This window comes from Acomys russatus, chromosome 5, assembly GCF_903995435.1.
Source record: "Acomys russatus chromosome 5, mAcoRus1.1, whole genome shotgun sequence".
Lineage (NCBI taxonomy): Eukaryota > Metazoa > Chordata > Mammalia > Rodentia > Muridae > Acomys > Acomys russatus.
In genome coordinates, this window is record NC_067141.1 from 69,062,211 (window position 1) to 69,077,539 (window position 15,329).

The following is a 15,329-nucleotide window of genomic DNA, read 5'->3' on the forward strand; positions in this document are numbered from 1 at the left end:
ATGGTTATTCAGTACTCACTCGACGAGGCCAGTCGCAGCCACTTGACAAGTGTGTATATGTGTTCTGGTATGGGAAATACTGTAAACACATTGGTGCTACCTCTAAGTAGGGTTGGCACCCTTTTTAGTGGCTGAAACAGGATAAAGGAAACAGCTGCTGACTAGGAAACCAACAAGATGCCTAAGCAAGGTGAAGTGGTGGGCATCTGCATCAACTTCCACATCCTGTCTCAGAACAGCTCTTCTGTCTGCATCTTCCTTCTCATTGGTGCTGATCATCATGACTGAAGATTGATCAATCTTCAGAAAGCAATGGGTTGGGATAGACAAAATGGTGTAAGCTATGCATCTAGGTTTCATCATAGCACACCACACAAAACAGATGACTGTTACTTTCTTTCATATATAACATGAGTTAACTTTTACACATATGTGAATAAACCTAAATAATGCATAAATATGTACTTGTACCTACCTATCATGCTATAAATTTTTATTTTAATTATTTACCATATCGTTATGCTATAAAATTTTTTGTTCATATTCTCCATGAATATGTATATGTGTGTACATAGATTGTAAGATTATACATTTTAAGAATTTTGAATCCTTGGAAGTTCATTATAATAGGTAAGGATAACAAATGATAGCAAAAAATGACACATATGTAAGAAAACGTCAAAGTGAAACTCATTTCTTTGCATGATAACCTAAAAATTTAATTAAAAATGAATAAAATATATTCAGAAAGTTCATGGATTACAGATACAAAAACAGCATAGTAATATTTCATCTCAGTATGAATTTCAATTGATTAAAAATGACATTCAGAGTTGTTTAATTTTTAGTTTTTAAAGAGAATAGTTACACACTTCAATGATTGTGATGTTACTAACAACTTTATATACAGGTTATAACAATATTATTGGTTTAATAGGCATCTTGATTTTCTTCTAAGTATTTCTTTCATACCCTATTTAAGGTAGGCTTAGTCCAAGTGTTTGAGGACTACACATACATTTCAAAGATGAAGGGAATTAAAATCACCATGGTTTTAGAAATTAGAAAAAAAGGGATAACATTTTTTATACTTTCATTCAGGCTTCCTTATTTATAAGTATACATATTCACACGTTGCGGCAGTGCTGGCGATGGAACCCAGGACACTGCATTTTAGACAAGTAAGAGCTCTTTCACTGACATGCTCCCTCACCCTGTGGTTTTCATATAAACTAATATTTCACCCTGTGACATTTTAAACTCTGCTCTTACCATCTCACAAAAAAAAATGTTCTTATGCCTTTAAATACTTTAGAAAACTCATTTTTATTTTTATTTTATGTGTATGGGTGTTTTGCCTGGATGTATATCTGTGTACCACGTGTGTTCCTGGTGCCCATGAAGGTCAGAAGAGGGTGTCGGATCTCTTGGAACTGGAGTTACAGATGCTTGTGAGCCACTTTGTTGGTGCTGAGAATTGACCCCAGGTCCTCTGCAAGAGCAGCCAATGTTCTTGACTGCTGAACCATCTCTCCAGCCTCTAGAAAAATAATTTTAATGAAAACCATCTGTGTTAAATATGATTCTGTCACAATGTCTTTAATTAGTTTATATACACTCATTAAGTCTTTTTTTCCCACACCTAAAAGCTGTTGTTAATACATAAACAATATCTTAAGGAGGTACACAAACATGCACATATTAAAACACCTTTCTATTGTTCGTGAGATGTTTTTATTATCTAGAAATGTATGCTTACTTTAAAACCTCATCATCCATCTTGTCATAGAGAATCTCACATGTGGGAATCCTCCCACCACCTTGTGGAGTGAAGAGCTGAACAAGTGTGACAGTAGTTTAACATCCTTCGGAACAGAGTCAGACTGCCAAAGGTGAGTTGCTGCAAAATCTGTGAACTGTGTCCTGCTTTCACATGTGGGGAAGTAGGTGAGGCTGCCAGTAATGTCTAGGGGTCTGAAATGATGATAGCTATGAGGATTGTCTTATTCCTCTAACTTTCTCCTCTCCTGTCAGAGAGGACTTCTGCTATTAGATTCAAATACTTGCTTAGGGGATGGCTTAAGTAGCTAAAGCAACTGTTGATCCTCCTGCTTAAACCCCTGAGGGTTGGGATTTGAGGTACAGCACCAAAACTAAATCAAATTCCTTTTAAACTACCAATCGTATTGTTCTATGGTGCTACTTATTTTGTCTTTTAAAAAAATCTGTCCTACCATTTTAATGTAGTTGATATGTATTAAATAGGTTTTAATATTTTCCAGAACTGTGACTATGGTGTATGAGAAGATGCTTGTTGGGCCTTCCTTGAGATGCTCTGTGATTTGGGGAGCTTTCATTGTGCTAGATTGAACAGTGCAGTGATTTTGTTGAGCATACACACTTCTTAATAAAATCAAGTGTTTATTCTTCTATGCAGCTCTCTGTGGGAACTCTTGAGCATGTGGCGGCTATTTTCCCAGAAGCTCAGAAGCATTTCTAATTGTTCTTGTTTTCTGAGTGATGTTGTCCTAAGGTTAACTTTGAAATCTGGGGGATTGCACTGTTTCTTCAAACTGATGGTCTGACTTTCAGTCTTACAGGTCCAAGAGAAGCAGTTCCTGGACACCTAGGCATTCTTGCTTCTGAAGACAAACGCCTCTTTCTCTCTTATCCCTGCATCTTATATGTAAAATAGCAATATGTGTCATAGTGACATATAATCTCTTTAGTATCCCCATTAGTATGTATATTTTATGAAGGCAGCTATAAAATACCTGCCTCATTGGCAGCTGTCTTACTACTGTCTATAGCTATGTCTGCAGATATAACTCACTGAAGCACAGGCTCCTAGCAGCGTATGTAACATAATAACCATTTCTTTGATATTTTCCGCCTGCAATTAATTTGGGATTCTCTTATTATTCAAGGAACATCCAAACATGTGTTTAAAAAATTAATTGTGTGTGTGTGTGTGTGTGTGTGTGAGAGAGAGAGAGAGAGAGAGAGAGAGAGAGAGAGAGAGAGAGAGAGAGAGAGAATATGTACTTGTGAACATGTGGAGGTCATAAGACTGCACTTGGGTGTCAATTCACATCTGCCACCTTGTGGGATCTGTGAATTGAACTCAGGTCATTGCCGGGATCTGCGATATGTTTGTGCCAGGATATTCACAAACGCATCTGCACTCTACAGTTTCCTTGCTGGTCTCAAATATGAATTTTCAAATATGTACCTTATTATTTCATTAGGAAAGAGGCAAACAATATCAATGATTCAGAAACCAAATTTAGGGCTTTGATTTTTATTCTACTTTCTAGCTAGCTTTTTCCTTTTTTCCTAAACAGCAATTATTTTACTTAAATTAATGTCTAAGAATAGCTCCTTGAACGCAGCAGCTTGGGAGCTAGCAGAGGAGAGGCCAGGGAGGTGTTGATTCTTGACAAACAGCAATTGGACATGTAATTAGAGGTGCTGGCTGGGTAAGGCTTGCCCCGTGAAGCCACCTCAGAGATCCGTGCTAAATAAAATGGACTTACTGACAATTCTAGGCTAAATAAAATTCAAGGGTTGTGTTTCATCAAACATTTATCTAGTGCCCCCTAATGGCAATGTCCAGTGCTAGATGCTCAAGGAACGTAAAGAATAAACTGAAACATGTCTTCGTGTAGAAGAGCAAAGAGTTTGGGAAGGAAGGCTTAACAGGATATGTTCACATAAACACAATATCCACCATCTAAATATGTGAGGTTGAGGAATAAGCCAGAGAAGGGCGTGAGCATTTAATCTGCGCTGGGGCCAGGGGGCCTTCATCCATCTGACTTGGCCTGAACTGGGCAGGGACGTTGTGCCACTTACTGGTCTGGTCTTTCAAACACACTCCCTATGTGCTCCTTTTCTAGTCTCTGTCTCATTAAATGGCATCTGATGGGTTCCAGCGCCCACAAGGGCAAGAGTGAAGAAAGGACCGGCTCTTCCAGTCCCCACTTCCTGGGCAACCTCGCTGCCCTTCACTGTGTCTCCTCCACGGCTCGAGCTCCAACCAGACATAGCTGTTGTGTCTTCAACTTCAATCTAGTTGGCCTGTGTCCCTCCAGCTTTGGAAAATTACAGGTTTCCTCTGGAGGTCTACCTGCTCTTTGCTGGTATGTTGGTTCTTCTGTTATTTAAACAGCAAACCCCTGTTTTTAATTATTTCTGTGTAAATTACCTAGGGACATTTTTTTCTTTTTTTATTTTTGATTTCACCCTGACTGACACGAAAGATAGACCATCCCTAAGGAGACAGAACAGCACGTTTTCTGGCCTGTAAAGGAATGAAGGATATGAGTACTTAATTTGTGAGGTTAAAGGCAGGCTAAAAATAGTCATGCATTCTGAAACTGGGCTAATTGGCAGCAACATTCTAATCCCAATAGACCTCTGTGGAGGCAAAGGATGTTTCAGTGTTTGTAGACTGAATATAAGAAACAACTTGTATCCAATGAGATTTTAATTATGTGAGCAAGCCAAGTGACTGCAAATATTTGGATCTAGTCCATGTTTCTTTCTTTCTTTCTTTCTTTCTTTCTTTTTTTTTTTTTTTTTTTTTTTTTTTTTTTTTTTTTTTTTTTTTCTTGCACTAGTTTCAAACCACCTATTTGGCTCTTTGGGGAATGACTCACCCACTGAGAATGCCAAACCTGAAAGGGGTCATCCTCCTCCTCATTAGATGCAGGAAGCCACTCCAGCTTGTGGATGTTGGAGCAATTTGCTCAAGGTCGCACAGCTGGCACAGCCAGGAGTAGAAGCCCCTACTCCAGTTCCAAATGCAAAGCCCTTTCTGTCCTACTCTAGGAGCCTTCAGCATGCCCCAGCTGCCATCTCATTGCATTCAGGTTCTGTCCTTGGTAACTACAAGGTTTTGAATTGCGTTTTTCCGTATTAATTTTGAATTAAAAATATTAAATTAATAATGGACATATTCCTCATTCCAGAGCAACCATTTTGGAGTGAGTTCGAGTGAAACAGTACTTTAGTAAAGTGACAGGTATCGTACAGCTGACTGGAGTACAAACAGAATTCAGGGAGTAGAGGAGTTTGTGAGTATAAACTCAAGAGTCCAGAGGTAAATGTATTCCCACACAATTAGCATTATGTATCTTGTAACTATGCCACCTTATAAATATATCTAAACCATGTTTTGGAATTAAATAAACACATTGAGGCCAAACGTTAGAGACATTATCTGTTTAATAAATATGATTGTAAAAGCAATAAACAAGAGCAATTATACATTACACTACATAGTATTTAACAAAAAATACATCAAAAAGTCATTTTAAAATTAGAAGTAGTTCCAATACTATAAGAAAACTTTCTTTTTATTTTTAAATTGGCTTCCTATAAAAATAAGTTGGCAAATGAGGGGTTTCAATGCTCAGTTGGAATCCTGGAAAACACAGAACAGCTGCCAAGCACCCCATTGCTTTCAAAGTTGCTGTTTGGAACTTCTGAAAAAAAAAAAGAAGCAAAGCAAACCTCTGCAATTTGGACAGTGAATCCAATTAGAATAAGGCAAGGGGGAGATGTTGGTGGGTAGTTCAGGGTAGAGCGTGCACACTTTGCACTCTGGGCTTTTAAAGAACGTTGCAGTATTTAATTTTTAGCTTGCCCTGAATCTTACCTTCTATGTATTCCTCCACACTCCTCTGGCCTTAAGTCCACCAAGCTCCTCATTGTGTTTACACCTGCTATTAGTGAAAGGTAGGCACTTGTGTCCCTCCCACTTGTAGGTTCTCAGTGTTCCTTTCTTGTCCAGATTTGGCTAAAAGGCCTGGTATGGTGGTTCTCAAACTTAAGCATATAGCATAATCACCCGGATGGCTTGGGTGATTGGGATGAGTGATTGGGTGAACAGATGGTTGGGACCACCATGACCCGTAAGAAGAAAAAGTATCTATTGATCCCCTAGAATTTACAAAAGAGCAGGGTCTGTTTTAGCCTTGTTTGAATCTACATTCCAAACAAGTGTAGGTGACACAGGTGACACTGATAGTGTTGTCTTAGGCACCACACTTTGGGAGCCTCTAGCCAAGGTTATAGGAACTATGAGGTCCTTCCTAAGCAGTGCCTTGCCTCACCAATCACCTACAGGTGGAAGGGAGCTGTGAGGAGAGGCACATGAGGACATGAGAGAGGCCGAATCTATGGATGACCACTTTGGTCACTTACCAGGATGCCAGGTACCTCACGCCTATCCCTATTTTAAATGAAGACACACAGCCCCTTCTTCCCTGTGTCCACTCACTCCATGTCATTCCACTGACAAGCAGTGTCATAGTACTATTCTAGGCAAGGCACTGTGCTAGGTCCAGAGTGTTCTTCATTTCTACTAGTGATTTTTGAAAAAAAAAAAAATTAGAGTACATTGAACTGCAACGCTGAGGATTCCCTGTGCTGGTTTGAGTGAACCTATTTTGGTTTCCAAATAATTTGTCTTCCAGACTAAATATGGAAGACTCCAACCGAAGAAAATCAATGAAGATGTTTCCCATGAGATAGGAAGCCTGGCAGGTTGAGAATTGACTACGTCCCCAGGCAAATGCACACAGAACATCCTCTGCCACAAAGCTCTCTGCATGATTGACCTCTGGCAACAGCTTTCCTACTCTCCCTTCGCCTCAGTCACACAAGGCAGGGATCCTCTGCTCAGTGAGTCAGCCAAACAAGGGCTGAGGTTATTACTTATCATTGGGATATACCAAGGACCTTGACAATACCCTGTTGTTGACTTTGGGGCACAGCCAAGAAGGAGGCTAGGTCCTGGAAGTGGTTTACCAGAATATCTTTCACCCAACATGAGAATGGGCTCTTTCCAGTACACAGGAGTGTAAGGACATCAGTCATTAGAAGAACTTCAGCAGGAGTAGGGGCTCTCCTCCATTCTGTGGGCCTCCTTTCATGATTCCTCTGGGGAAAGCGGTTTTCTTTTGCTTTGGGGTCCTGACGGTTGTGAGCCTAACTTTCCTGTAAGCAGCTAGTCTTCCCTGTGTATTGACTGTTTCCTTTATAAATACCATGACAACCAAAGGTCAGAGTGCACGCATGGAGTCAGTGAGATCATCTTAAATGGTCAAAACCTCATCCAAATATAGGAAAAGAGCGACCTGTATAGGTTTTTCAGTATTCTTGTATATTAAGTCCAGTAACCTGCTTCTTCTTCTTCTTCTTCTGGTTAAAAATCAGTTTTATTTTACAAATATGGTTAATTATAGAGGGGAAATATCAGAGCACAGCAACTCTCACAGAAGATATTACCCTGCAGTATAGTCACACAGTCACAACATTTCTCAAGAGACGCTTCTAGCATCGGCCCACATAAGATTTCTGCTAATGAGCAAAATCAGCACTGTTCATCTATGAGCTTTCCTTTCCAAAGCACAAAGGCAGGTTTGATTGCTTTGCATGTATCAACTCTTTTAAACACGGTATATGTTTCCAGGTGGGCAAGACAGAGGTGTTTGGCAAAGGAAGATTCTAGAGGAAGAGACAAAGGGGAAATGTAACTGAAGCCAGCTTGGCAGGCTGCAACCTGGCCAGAGCACAGGGAAGCTGGCATGCGTGAGAGTGTACAAACTTGATAGAGCTAATGACGTGTGAGAGTCAGGATTGGCGTAGGCTGGGCCAGTTTTAGGAAATACAAGGTTTAATATCCAAAATCGAGCAACATATTTGAGGACAAAAAGTGAGAGGAGTCAAAAGATGATGGGGGATTGGGAGGAAAAGGCTGAACGATGTCAAGAGAACATGTCCACACATGGGTGGCAAACAAATGGGAAAGTAGAATAACAAGTAACTACTGTGAAAACTTCCCACTTTTTTTGTCTTTGTTTTTACATTACTTGGGGCAGGAGAAGGGGAAATTGCCAGGAGAAAACTTGAGCAGGAAACAAAGGTCCATTTACAACATGCTTTGCTTCCCAGCCTCCTTCCTGGTCCTATTGCGCCTGCACACATGGATATGGATCTTTAACTAGCATCCTTGTCCCTCTGGCCACAGAGGATGGAGAGAAAGCAGCCTTGTGGTCACTGCTGACCGAGGGAGCCGCAAACACTATCTTAGAAAGGAAAAGTGACACCAAAGTCAAACAGAGAAGCAGCTCAGGGTTTCCGAGTCCTGTGCATGTCTTTGCGTCTTGGGGAAAGGCTGGAGACAGCTAATCCACCATCAGCCCGTAGTGCTAAGTAGGTGTTAAGTCTAGAACCAAGAATATTTCCAAAAATACATGCAGATTTCCTTGGCCTATATATGTTATGAATTTTCTACAAACACAACTGATCAGAAAAAAGAGAAGAGAGGGAGAGGGGAGTGTTTTCAATTAAAATAGAGCACCTGTACACTGCCCCTCCAAACATGTTCTCAATGTACTGTCCACATGCACAGGCTTAAAGCTAAAAACCCTTGTTGTCTGTGTCTGAAGAATTTTAAAGTCCTGATGCAGTGAGTGTTTATTTGTTATTTTTGGATTTGATTGTTTTTATTTTATTTTTGTTTGTTTGTTTTACTGGCGTCCTCCATTCAAACATTTACATAGGTAGGGAATTCTTTTTGTGCTTTGATTCTCAGCAACTACGGAAATACTTCCTGGCGAAATAGGAAACAGAACAACAGAAGAGAAGAAACATAGAGTTAGTGGTCATGAAGGTGCTGTACTTGACAAGAGCGGGATTCCTTTCTGATCAGCAGGTCTCCTGTCGCCTTTGGGGTTTGTTCTTAAATGGCAAATTGTGCCCCAGCAGATCCCCGCTTTGGCGATGAGGCTGGAGTGGCTTGTCTCGGTCTTTGCAATCGGAGAGATGAGTCACCAGGTTGAGTAGAAGGGGAGGGAGGGGAGGGTAAAGCTACTCTCCTAAGAGAAAACGTGTAACACTTACTCATTTAATGACACTGGAAACGGGAAGGGGTCAGAAACTGCAATGCGCTGAGAAATGTTGGTAGGCGGAGGAAGGAGCTGCTACTTTAATAAACAGCCACTGTGATTCATACCACACAGAAATGGAGACAGAGAACCAAACGACCCCCTAAATAATGCAGCATTTTGAGATGCTGTAGAAATGAACAGACAGAGTACGTGGTGTCACTCTGGACAGGAAGACAGAAAAGCTTCTATACTGTTTAACCCAAAGCTATTGTGTCTTTTTATCACCCTGTCTCCACCAAATGGAAGAAAATGAACTGTGAAAATTGGACACCAGATGTGGCTGCAGTTGTTATTATTATCTCTGCCTAGTGCTACTCATTGCTCTAACCCTCCTCTAAGGCAGCCATAGAATTTTCTCATACCCACTGAAAGAGAGGAATCCCTTTCTACTTGCAAACATTTTTTTCCAAGTAACAGATTAAAAACCTTTTATATAAAGGCTTTCTAGGTTATCTGGCATCACGGCATTAGCATGAAGCATGAACTACCATAATTCCTCCACTTCAGTCAGCCACAGGCAGCAGGGCCCAAAGAGGGAAAGGAATTGGCAATGGTCGCTTTGTGAGTTTGTCTAGGTTGCCAAAAAACTTCTATAATCCATCCTAAAATGTAGCATCCGAGCTCCAGGCTTACTCCAGCTAAGTATCAGACTCTCGTGAGAAGATCACAGGCAAACAAAGCTGCGTTGACCTTTGATCCCAAAACTTCTAGTCAAAACAGAAATGAATCTGTCTGCCCCTCCACAGTCTCCAATTGGTCCCTCAGAATCCCCAAATACTAAGTATTCTACAAACTACATTCCTTCCTCGTCCTCAGGTTCTCACTTTCCACACTTGCAGGGTGAGTTTCAAGACAGCCACCAGAATAAAACAAAACAACACACCCTCCCTACGTGGCTGAGCTAGCTGATGTCCTCAAGGCAGGCTCTTCTTCTGTTCTAAAGCCATTTAGAATTGTCTGGAGTAGCAACGGCTATGTTTTTCCAGGCTAATCCACACCCTGTTTACTGCTTGACTTTCTACCCACGTTCTGCAGACCCTGAAGCTTTTCCCTCCTAAATAGCATTAGTGAAAAGACAATTGTTTGTTGCTTATATACTTCTCAAGCTCAGCGGTTTAGAAATAGATTTTTCTTTTGAAAACAGGAAATTTTAATGGAGGGCAGGACACTAAAAAGGAGCAAGAAAGGGGCATCTTAGCTGTTTATCTCAAGGATATTAGAGCAGGAAAAAGGTGGTTATGTGAAGCCAGAAAGGGATTGTCGGGCAGGTTAGTGTCAACTGCTCAGCCCGGGCAGCTGAAGGCCACGAGCGTCATTTACCTAGGAGCTGTGATTCCACCTTCTCATCTACGAGCTGACCAGGCCTCCTGAGGTCATGCTGAGGGACACGGGGCCTGCTTTCACTGTGACTGACTGGGCTGGTCAGCTCTTGCTCTTTCTCATTTTGCATCTGGGCATAAACATTAATCCCCGGGATCTTCCTAAAACATTAACAGAAAGCATCACTGCTCTGTAGCAGAGGTGAGCTTCACTGCGGTTCATCGCTTCGGTACCTGTCAGAAAGAGGGGAGACATGGGAGAGGAGGGGAGTGGAAGGGGGACCACACACCTTTTAAACTTGTAGATGACGAAGACGGCCAGCCCCACAAACACCACGGAGAGCAACATCAGCATGGCAGATCCACTGTGGGTTGGAGTGAGGTCCACCAGTGGGGCTAGGGGAACAAACAAAGCATGACCGTTAACAGCAACTTGAACAGGTGCATATGGTTCACATACATGCCTGGTAAATATCAGGAAAACACGGAGGATATACAGGCAGGATGCATGGTCCATGGCTAAATGTGTATCTGAGTGTGCCCCAGCTCCAGCTGGGCTGTGAACAAGGAAAAACAGGTGAGTCCACCCATTGTTAACTATATAGACTTGGGCTGGATGCTTCGCCTTAATGTGTCATATATAGCGAAAGAAAAACAGCACATCCCTCACTGTATGGTTGTGTTACATCTACTATGTCTACTTATCAGTCTCTTCATCAGTATTTCCTTTTATCCCAATGTTGATGCTGTCATTATCATTAATTAACCAATAGTGTTCCTGATGGGCTTACAGCTTGATAAAAGATAAAAGGTACTGTAAGGTGAAACTATCAAAATTATACCCCACTCCTGCCGGGCAGTGGTGGCACACATCTTTAATCCCAGCACTTAGGAGGCAAAGGCTCTGTGAGTTCAATGTCAGCGTGGTCTACAAAGTGAGTCCAGGACAGCCAGGCTAGACACACAGCCAGACAGAGAAACCATGTCCTGAAAAAAAATTATACCCTACCCCATGTAGCTTAGGGAAGTCCACCATCCATGTGCTCAGAGCTCTTACCTGGATTTATACCTGGAAGGTAAAATCATTTTAACAACCTTATTTTATAATAAAACATCCAATGCTTGATAGTACCATAGTTTAAAAGTCACAGTAGAATGGTTCTACAGGTATGCTTTAACACTATTGTAAGGTCAAAACATGGTAAGTCTAGAATTCGAAGTCAGGGTTGCTCTGCATTTGTGTAGTTGTTGTTATTATTATTATTTTCCTATGCATTGTATGTAAGCTTTTCTCACAAAGCACAGTGCAAAACAGTCAAACCATAAATAGAATTATGTGTGTGTGTGAGAGAAAGGGAGGCTATGGGGGGAAAGGAGGGAGAGCAAGAGGGGGAAAGAGAGAGAGAGAGAGAGAGAGAGAGAGAGAGAGAGAGAGAGAGAGAGAGAGAGAGAGTCTCTGTGTCAGTGTGAAGTATAAATTAGCTATATCTCTACCTGTCAGACAGAGAACTGGAAAGCTATGCAGCATGCTTATGGGTTCTTTGTGGTTTTGTTTTCTTGCACTCCCGAAGTTGATGGTCAAGTGAATGCTTGAAAAGGTCGATACTCTGATGCTTGGGGAGAGATGTTCCTTGCAATGGGCTCTACAAATTCTGAAATTCATGGCACCCTGCCACAGGAACACCAACATCCCAAGTGAACAAACTTCCTCACAGACAACCTTAAATCTCTGCATTCATAAGACCGCGCCCCCCCCACCCGAGTTTTCTTTACATAGCAATTCTAGGAAACCTCTCTCCCCAGCTCCAAATCTCCTCAGGGTCAAACCTCTTGCACTTGTAATGACTGTTTGCAATTAATTCTATCATATCAAATCCTGACATTCAGCAAATGTGGTATAGCTCAAGCCTGAAAACAATCCACCTGTACCCTGTGGAAGCATGGACAGTGACCTTTACCTTCCATCAATTTAAGCAAAGCCCGATACCTAGAAATGCAGGTGACCTTTAAGTACCCTTTCTATGACTTTTCTCTTGTCGAGAGCCAAGAGGATGATGCTCTGGTCATCCAAGCAGAAAAGTTCAAGAGTAAATGACTACAATAATAATGGTCTCAGACAAAACCTGTGGTTGTATCTGCTCTTTTGGATTTTCGAAAGATTTTATTTCAGCTAATATTGGAAAGCATATTTCGCATGACTATAAAGTCAGTGCAACATAAGAAATTTAAGCCTCTTCCTCAGGAAATGGGCTTAACTTATTCCGGAGGATCTGCTCTTAGCAGGCACTGAACATGAGGGACGCTCTTGTTCTCTCTCCACTGTAAGTCTAGCAGCTTGGTGCAGAGACAGCATGCACTGGTGTGAGAGCTGACAGAGGTGCCTCACTGCAGGGGAACACCCAAAGAAAAGGGGCTTGGTATTTAGACTAAGAAAATGAAGCAGCACTTGGTGCCATCAACAAAGCTGGAGACACATCTGAGTGCACGCTGCCATTGGTAGACCATCACAGGGGAAAAGAACACGTTCCATTGTTACAGATTTGTCTTGACTGTTTTTAACAGATGGAAGACAGGGGCTGTCAACCATATGACATAAGCAAACACAATTAAATGCTCAGAGCTGAAGGCCACCAGACAGGACTTCAACTAGTTAATGAAAAGAAGAAGAGGAAGAAGGAGGAGGAAGAGGGGTGGAGGAGGAGGAGAGAACAAGGAGAGAACGAGGAGAACGAGGAGAAAGAAGAAGAAGAAGAAGAAGAAGAAGAAGAAGAGGAGGAGGAGGAGGAGGAGGAGGAGGAGGAGGAGGAGGAGGAGAAGGCTCAATTCTGAGCCATTCAAACACACAAATACTCACAATCCAAAATATGCCATCTGGTGTAAAGGACCAAGAAATTAAGAAGAACGTTTCTCAGGAAGAGGTTAAGGGCAAGGTGATAGATGATATAGGAAGAAAATACACATGACGTGAGTTAAAATATTATGGTTTAAAATGAGCACTTAGGAGCCTAGATCAGACACTTTTATACTTTGATGATGCATATGTGTATGTAGAGAGATGAGTCGTGGATAGACAGACAGACAGACAGACGATGATTGAACAACTGTCATCTCACAACCAATCTTGTTGTACTATACTTTCATACAATCCCCACAAGTTCACTCACTGTATTATTTTGAAATAACTGCCTTCCCCACCCAACGTTCTTTGTTATCACAATATCAGTATCGCATGAAGGGAATAAAAATATATCGTAATATATCGTAATATAAACCATTAATTTTTCGGTGAACAAATGGTGGTTCAGAGGGGCCATGGATGATGAGGACAGTCAAAGGCATGAATAAAGTTAAAGCTCCCGTGCCAAACAAGGCCCCTACAGCAGAAGCAGAAGAGAAGTGAAGTGCAGTCAAAAACCCACAGAGCTTACTTAATAGGGTAACACTTGACACTTATGTTGTTGATTGTTTTTTTCTTTTGAGATGGGGGTCTGTCTATATAGCGCTGGCTGTCCTGAAATTTACTGTGCAGAACAGGCTGGTCTCAAACTTACAGAGCTCTGCCGCCTCTGCCTACCTTCTGAGTGTAAAGATTAAGGGTGTGCGCCACTAAGCTTTGTGTAACATTTGAGCATGAGAAATAATAAGAAGAAATTACCTTAACTCTGTTCTTACTCACATGAATGGAAACACACATGCACATCTGTGTGTACATGCAGACACATCTGGACATCATTTCACTTATCTTTGCTTCCACTTCCCTTTGTGTTCCTCTTTTCTCGCTTGGCTTCTCCAACCTTCTGTCACTCACACTCAGATCATCATTCTTAAAGAAGCAGCATCAATATTGTTGGGTAATTATCACATTCTTTGGATAATATTATTTTCTGTGTTTTGGGTTCCAATATGCTATCTCTTCTACCTCCCAGTTCTGTAGTTCTTAGCCACTTCTTAGAGGAAGCATAGAGGCAACAGCAGTGAGAGATTGGGTGGCACTGCCCTTCAGTGTTCTTTGGCTTCTGTTTGCTAATTTGTACCTGCATATAAAAGTATCTGCTGATGCTCCGTACAGCAGGAGCCACATATCCTTAATTTCCCCAATATTTAGGTGTGTCTATATGTTTTGCTGAGGAACGGAGACTAGTGATAAATGGATTTGGACATAAATCAGTCCCTCTCCAGTTGCAGCATCAACAAGGAAGATGTGAAAGAGAAAAGCTCTGAGAAGGTTTTGGCCATTAGAAATGCACAGTGTATAACATGGATACAAGCATTGCCTCAAGGGACTGGGTGCCTCAAGTCTCTGCTCACACACCATTTCTAAAACCCTGTGGGGGAACTTGACAGTGCTTTGAATTATTGTACTCTACTCACAAGAATCTGAGTTAATTAGAGTAATAGAAATGTTACTACATCCAGGAAAGAGTGATTGGCATATAGGAAATGCTAAATACACAGTCACAGCTCTGTATGTGAGAGCAAATCCAAAACTCTCCATAGGATCAGATTCTGGGTCTGGCCTTCTGGGCTAACTGAATTTATGGACACTCCAGTTCCTCATTTGATAAAAGCAAGTGAAAAGTATCTTTGCTTCAGTAAAGTTCTGAAAGCCAAAGAGATGGTACTGACTATGATGGTACCTGGCACACCAGACATGGCCAGTAGTTTATGTTGTCATATTAATACTCCATATTCCTGAAAGTGCATTCTTCACAATGTTCTGAAAGATGAGGAAAGAGTTTCTCACTGCATTCAGTTTCGGAAATGGAACCCTTGGCATGCTCCCACCTGGAGGTTCTTGGTGCACATCTTGGTATGGAAGGAGTCAATTCTGCAGGATGGAAACACAGCTAGCCACACTATAGCTTTTACACATTTGTTCAACTGCAGTCCCTTTTTAAATTTAGGTCCTGTTCAGCAAGGGATTTTCTTGACACATTTCTCCTCCTATGCTATTGCCGTCAAGAGATTGCAGAAACAAGCACACTCGACTTTGATTTTCAGGTTTTTCTTTTTCTTTCTTTCTTTCTTTCTTTTTTTTTTCTTTCCTTCC

At 41.4% G+C, this 15,329-nt stretch overlaps 1 protein-coding gene across 3 annotated transcripts in view; it reads right to left on the reverse strand.

Annotated features, from left to right (window-relative positions):
- Nucleotides 1–740: 740 nt before the first annotated feature.
- Sorcs1 (sortilin related VPS10 domain containing receptor 1) overlaps nt 741–15,329 on the reverse strand; it is a 503,013-nt gene continuing 488,424 nt past the window's right edge. The window contains exons 25-27 of one of the 3 annotated variants that reach the window (XM_051146762.1): nt 10,570–10,675; nt 10,281–10,441; nt 5,222–5,489 (exon numbers count right to left, since the gene is read on the reverse strand). In XM_051146762.1, the coding sequence (XP_051002719.1) occupies nt 5,410–5,489; nt 10,281–10,441; nt 10,570–10,675 (347 nt within the window). In that variant the 3' untranslated portion in view covers nt 5,222–5,409. Of the gene's footprint in view, nt 1,541–5,221; nt 5,490–8,538; nt 8,889–10,280; nt 10,442–10,569; nt 10,676–15,329 lie in introns of those variants that run through there. The other 2 variants (XM_051146761.1, XM_051146763.1) reach the window with 2 other exon arrangements.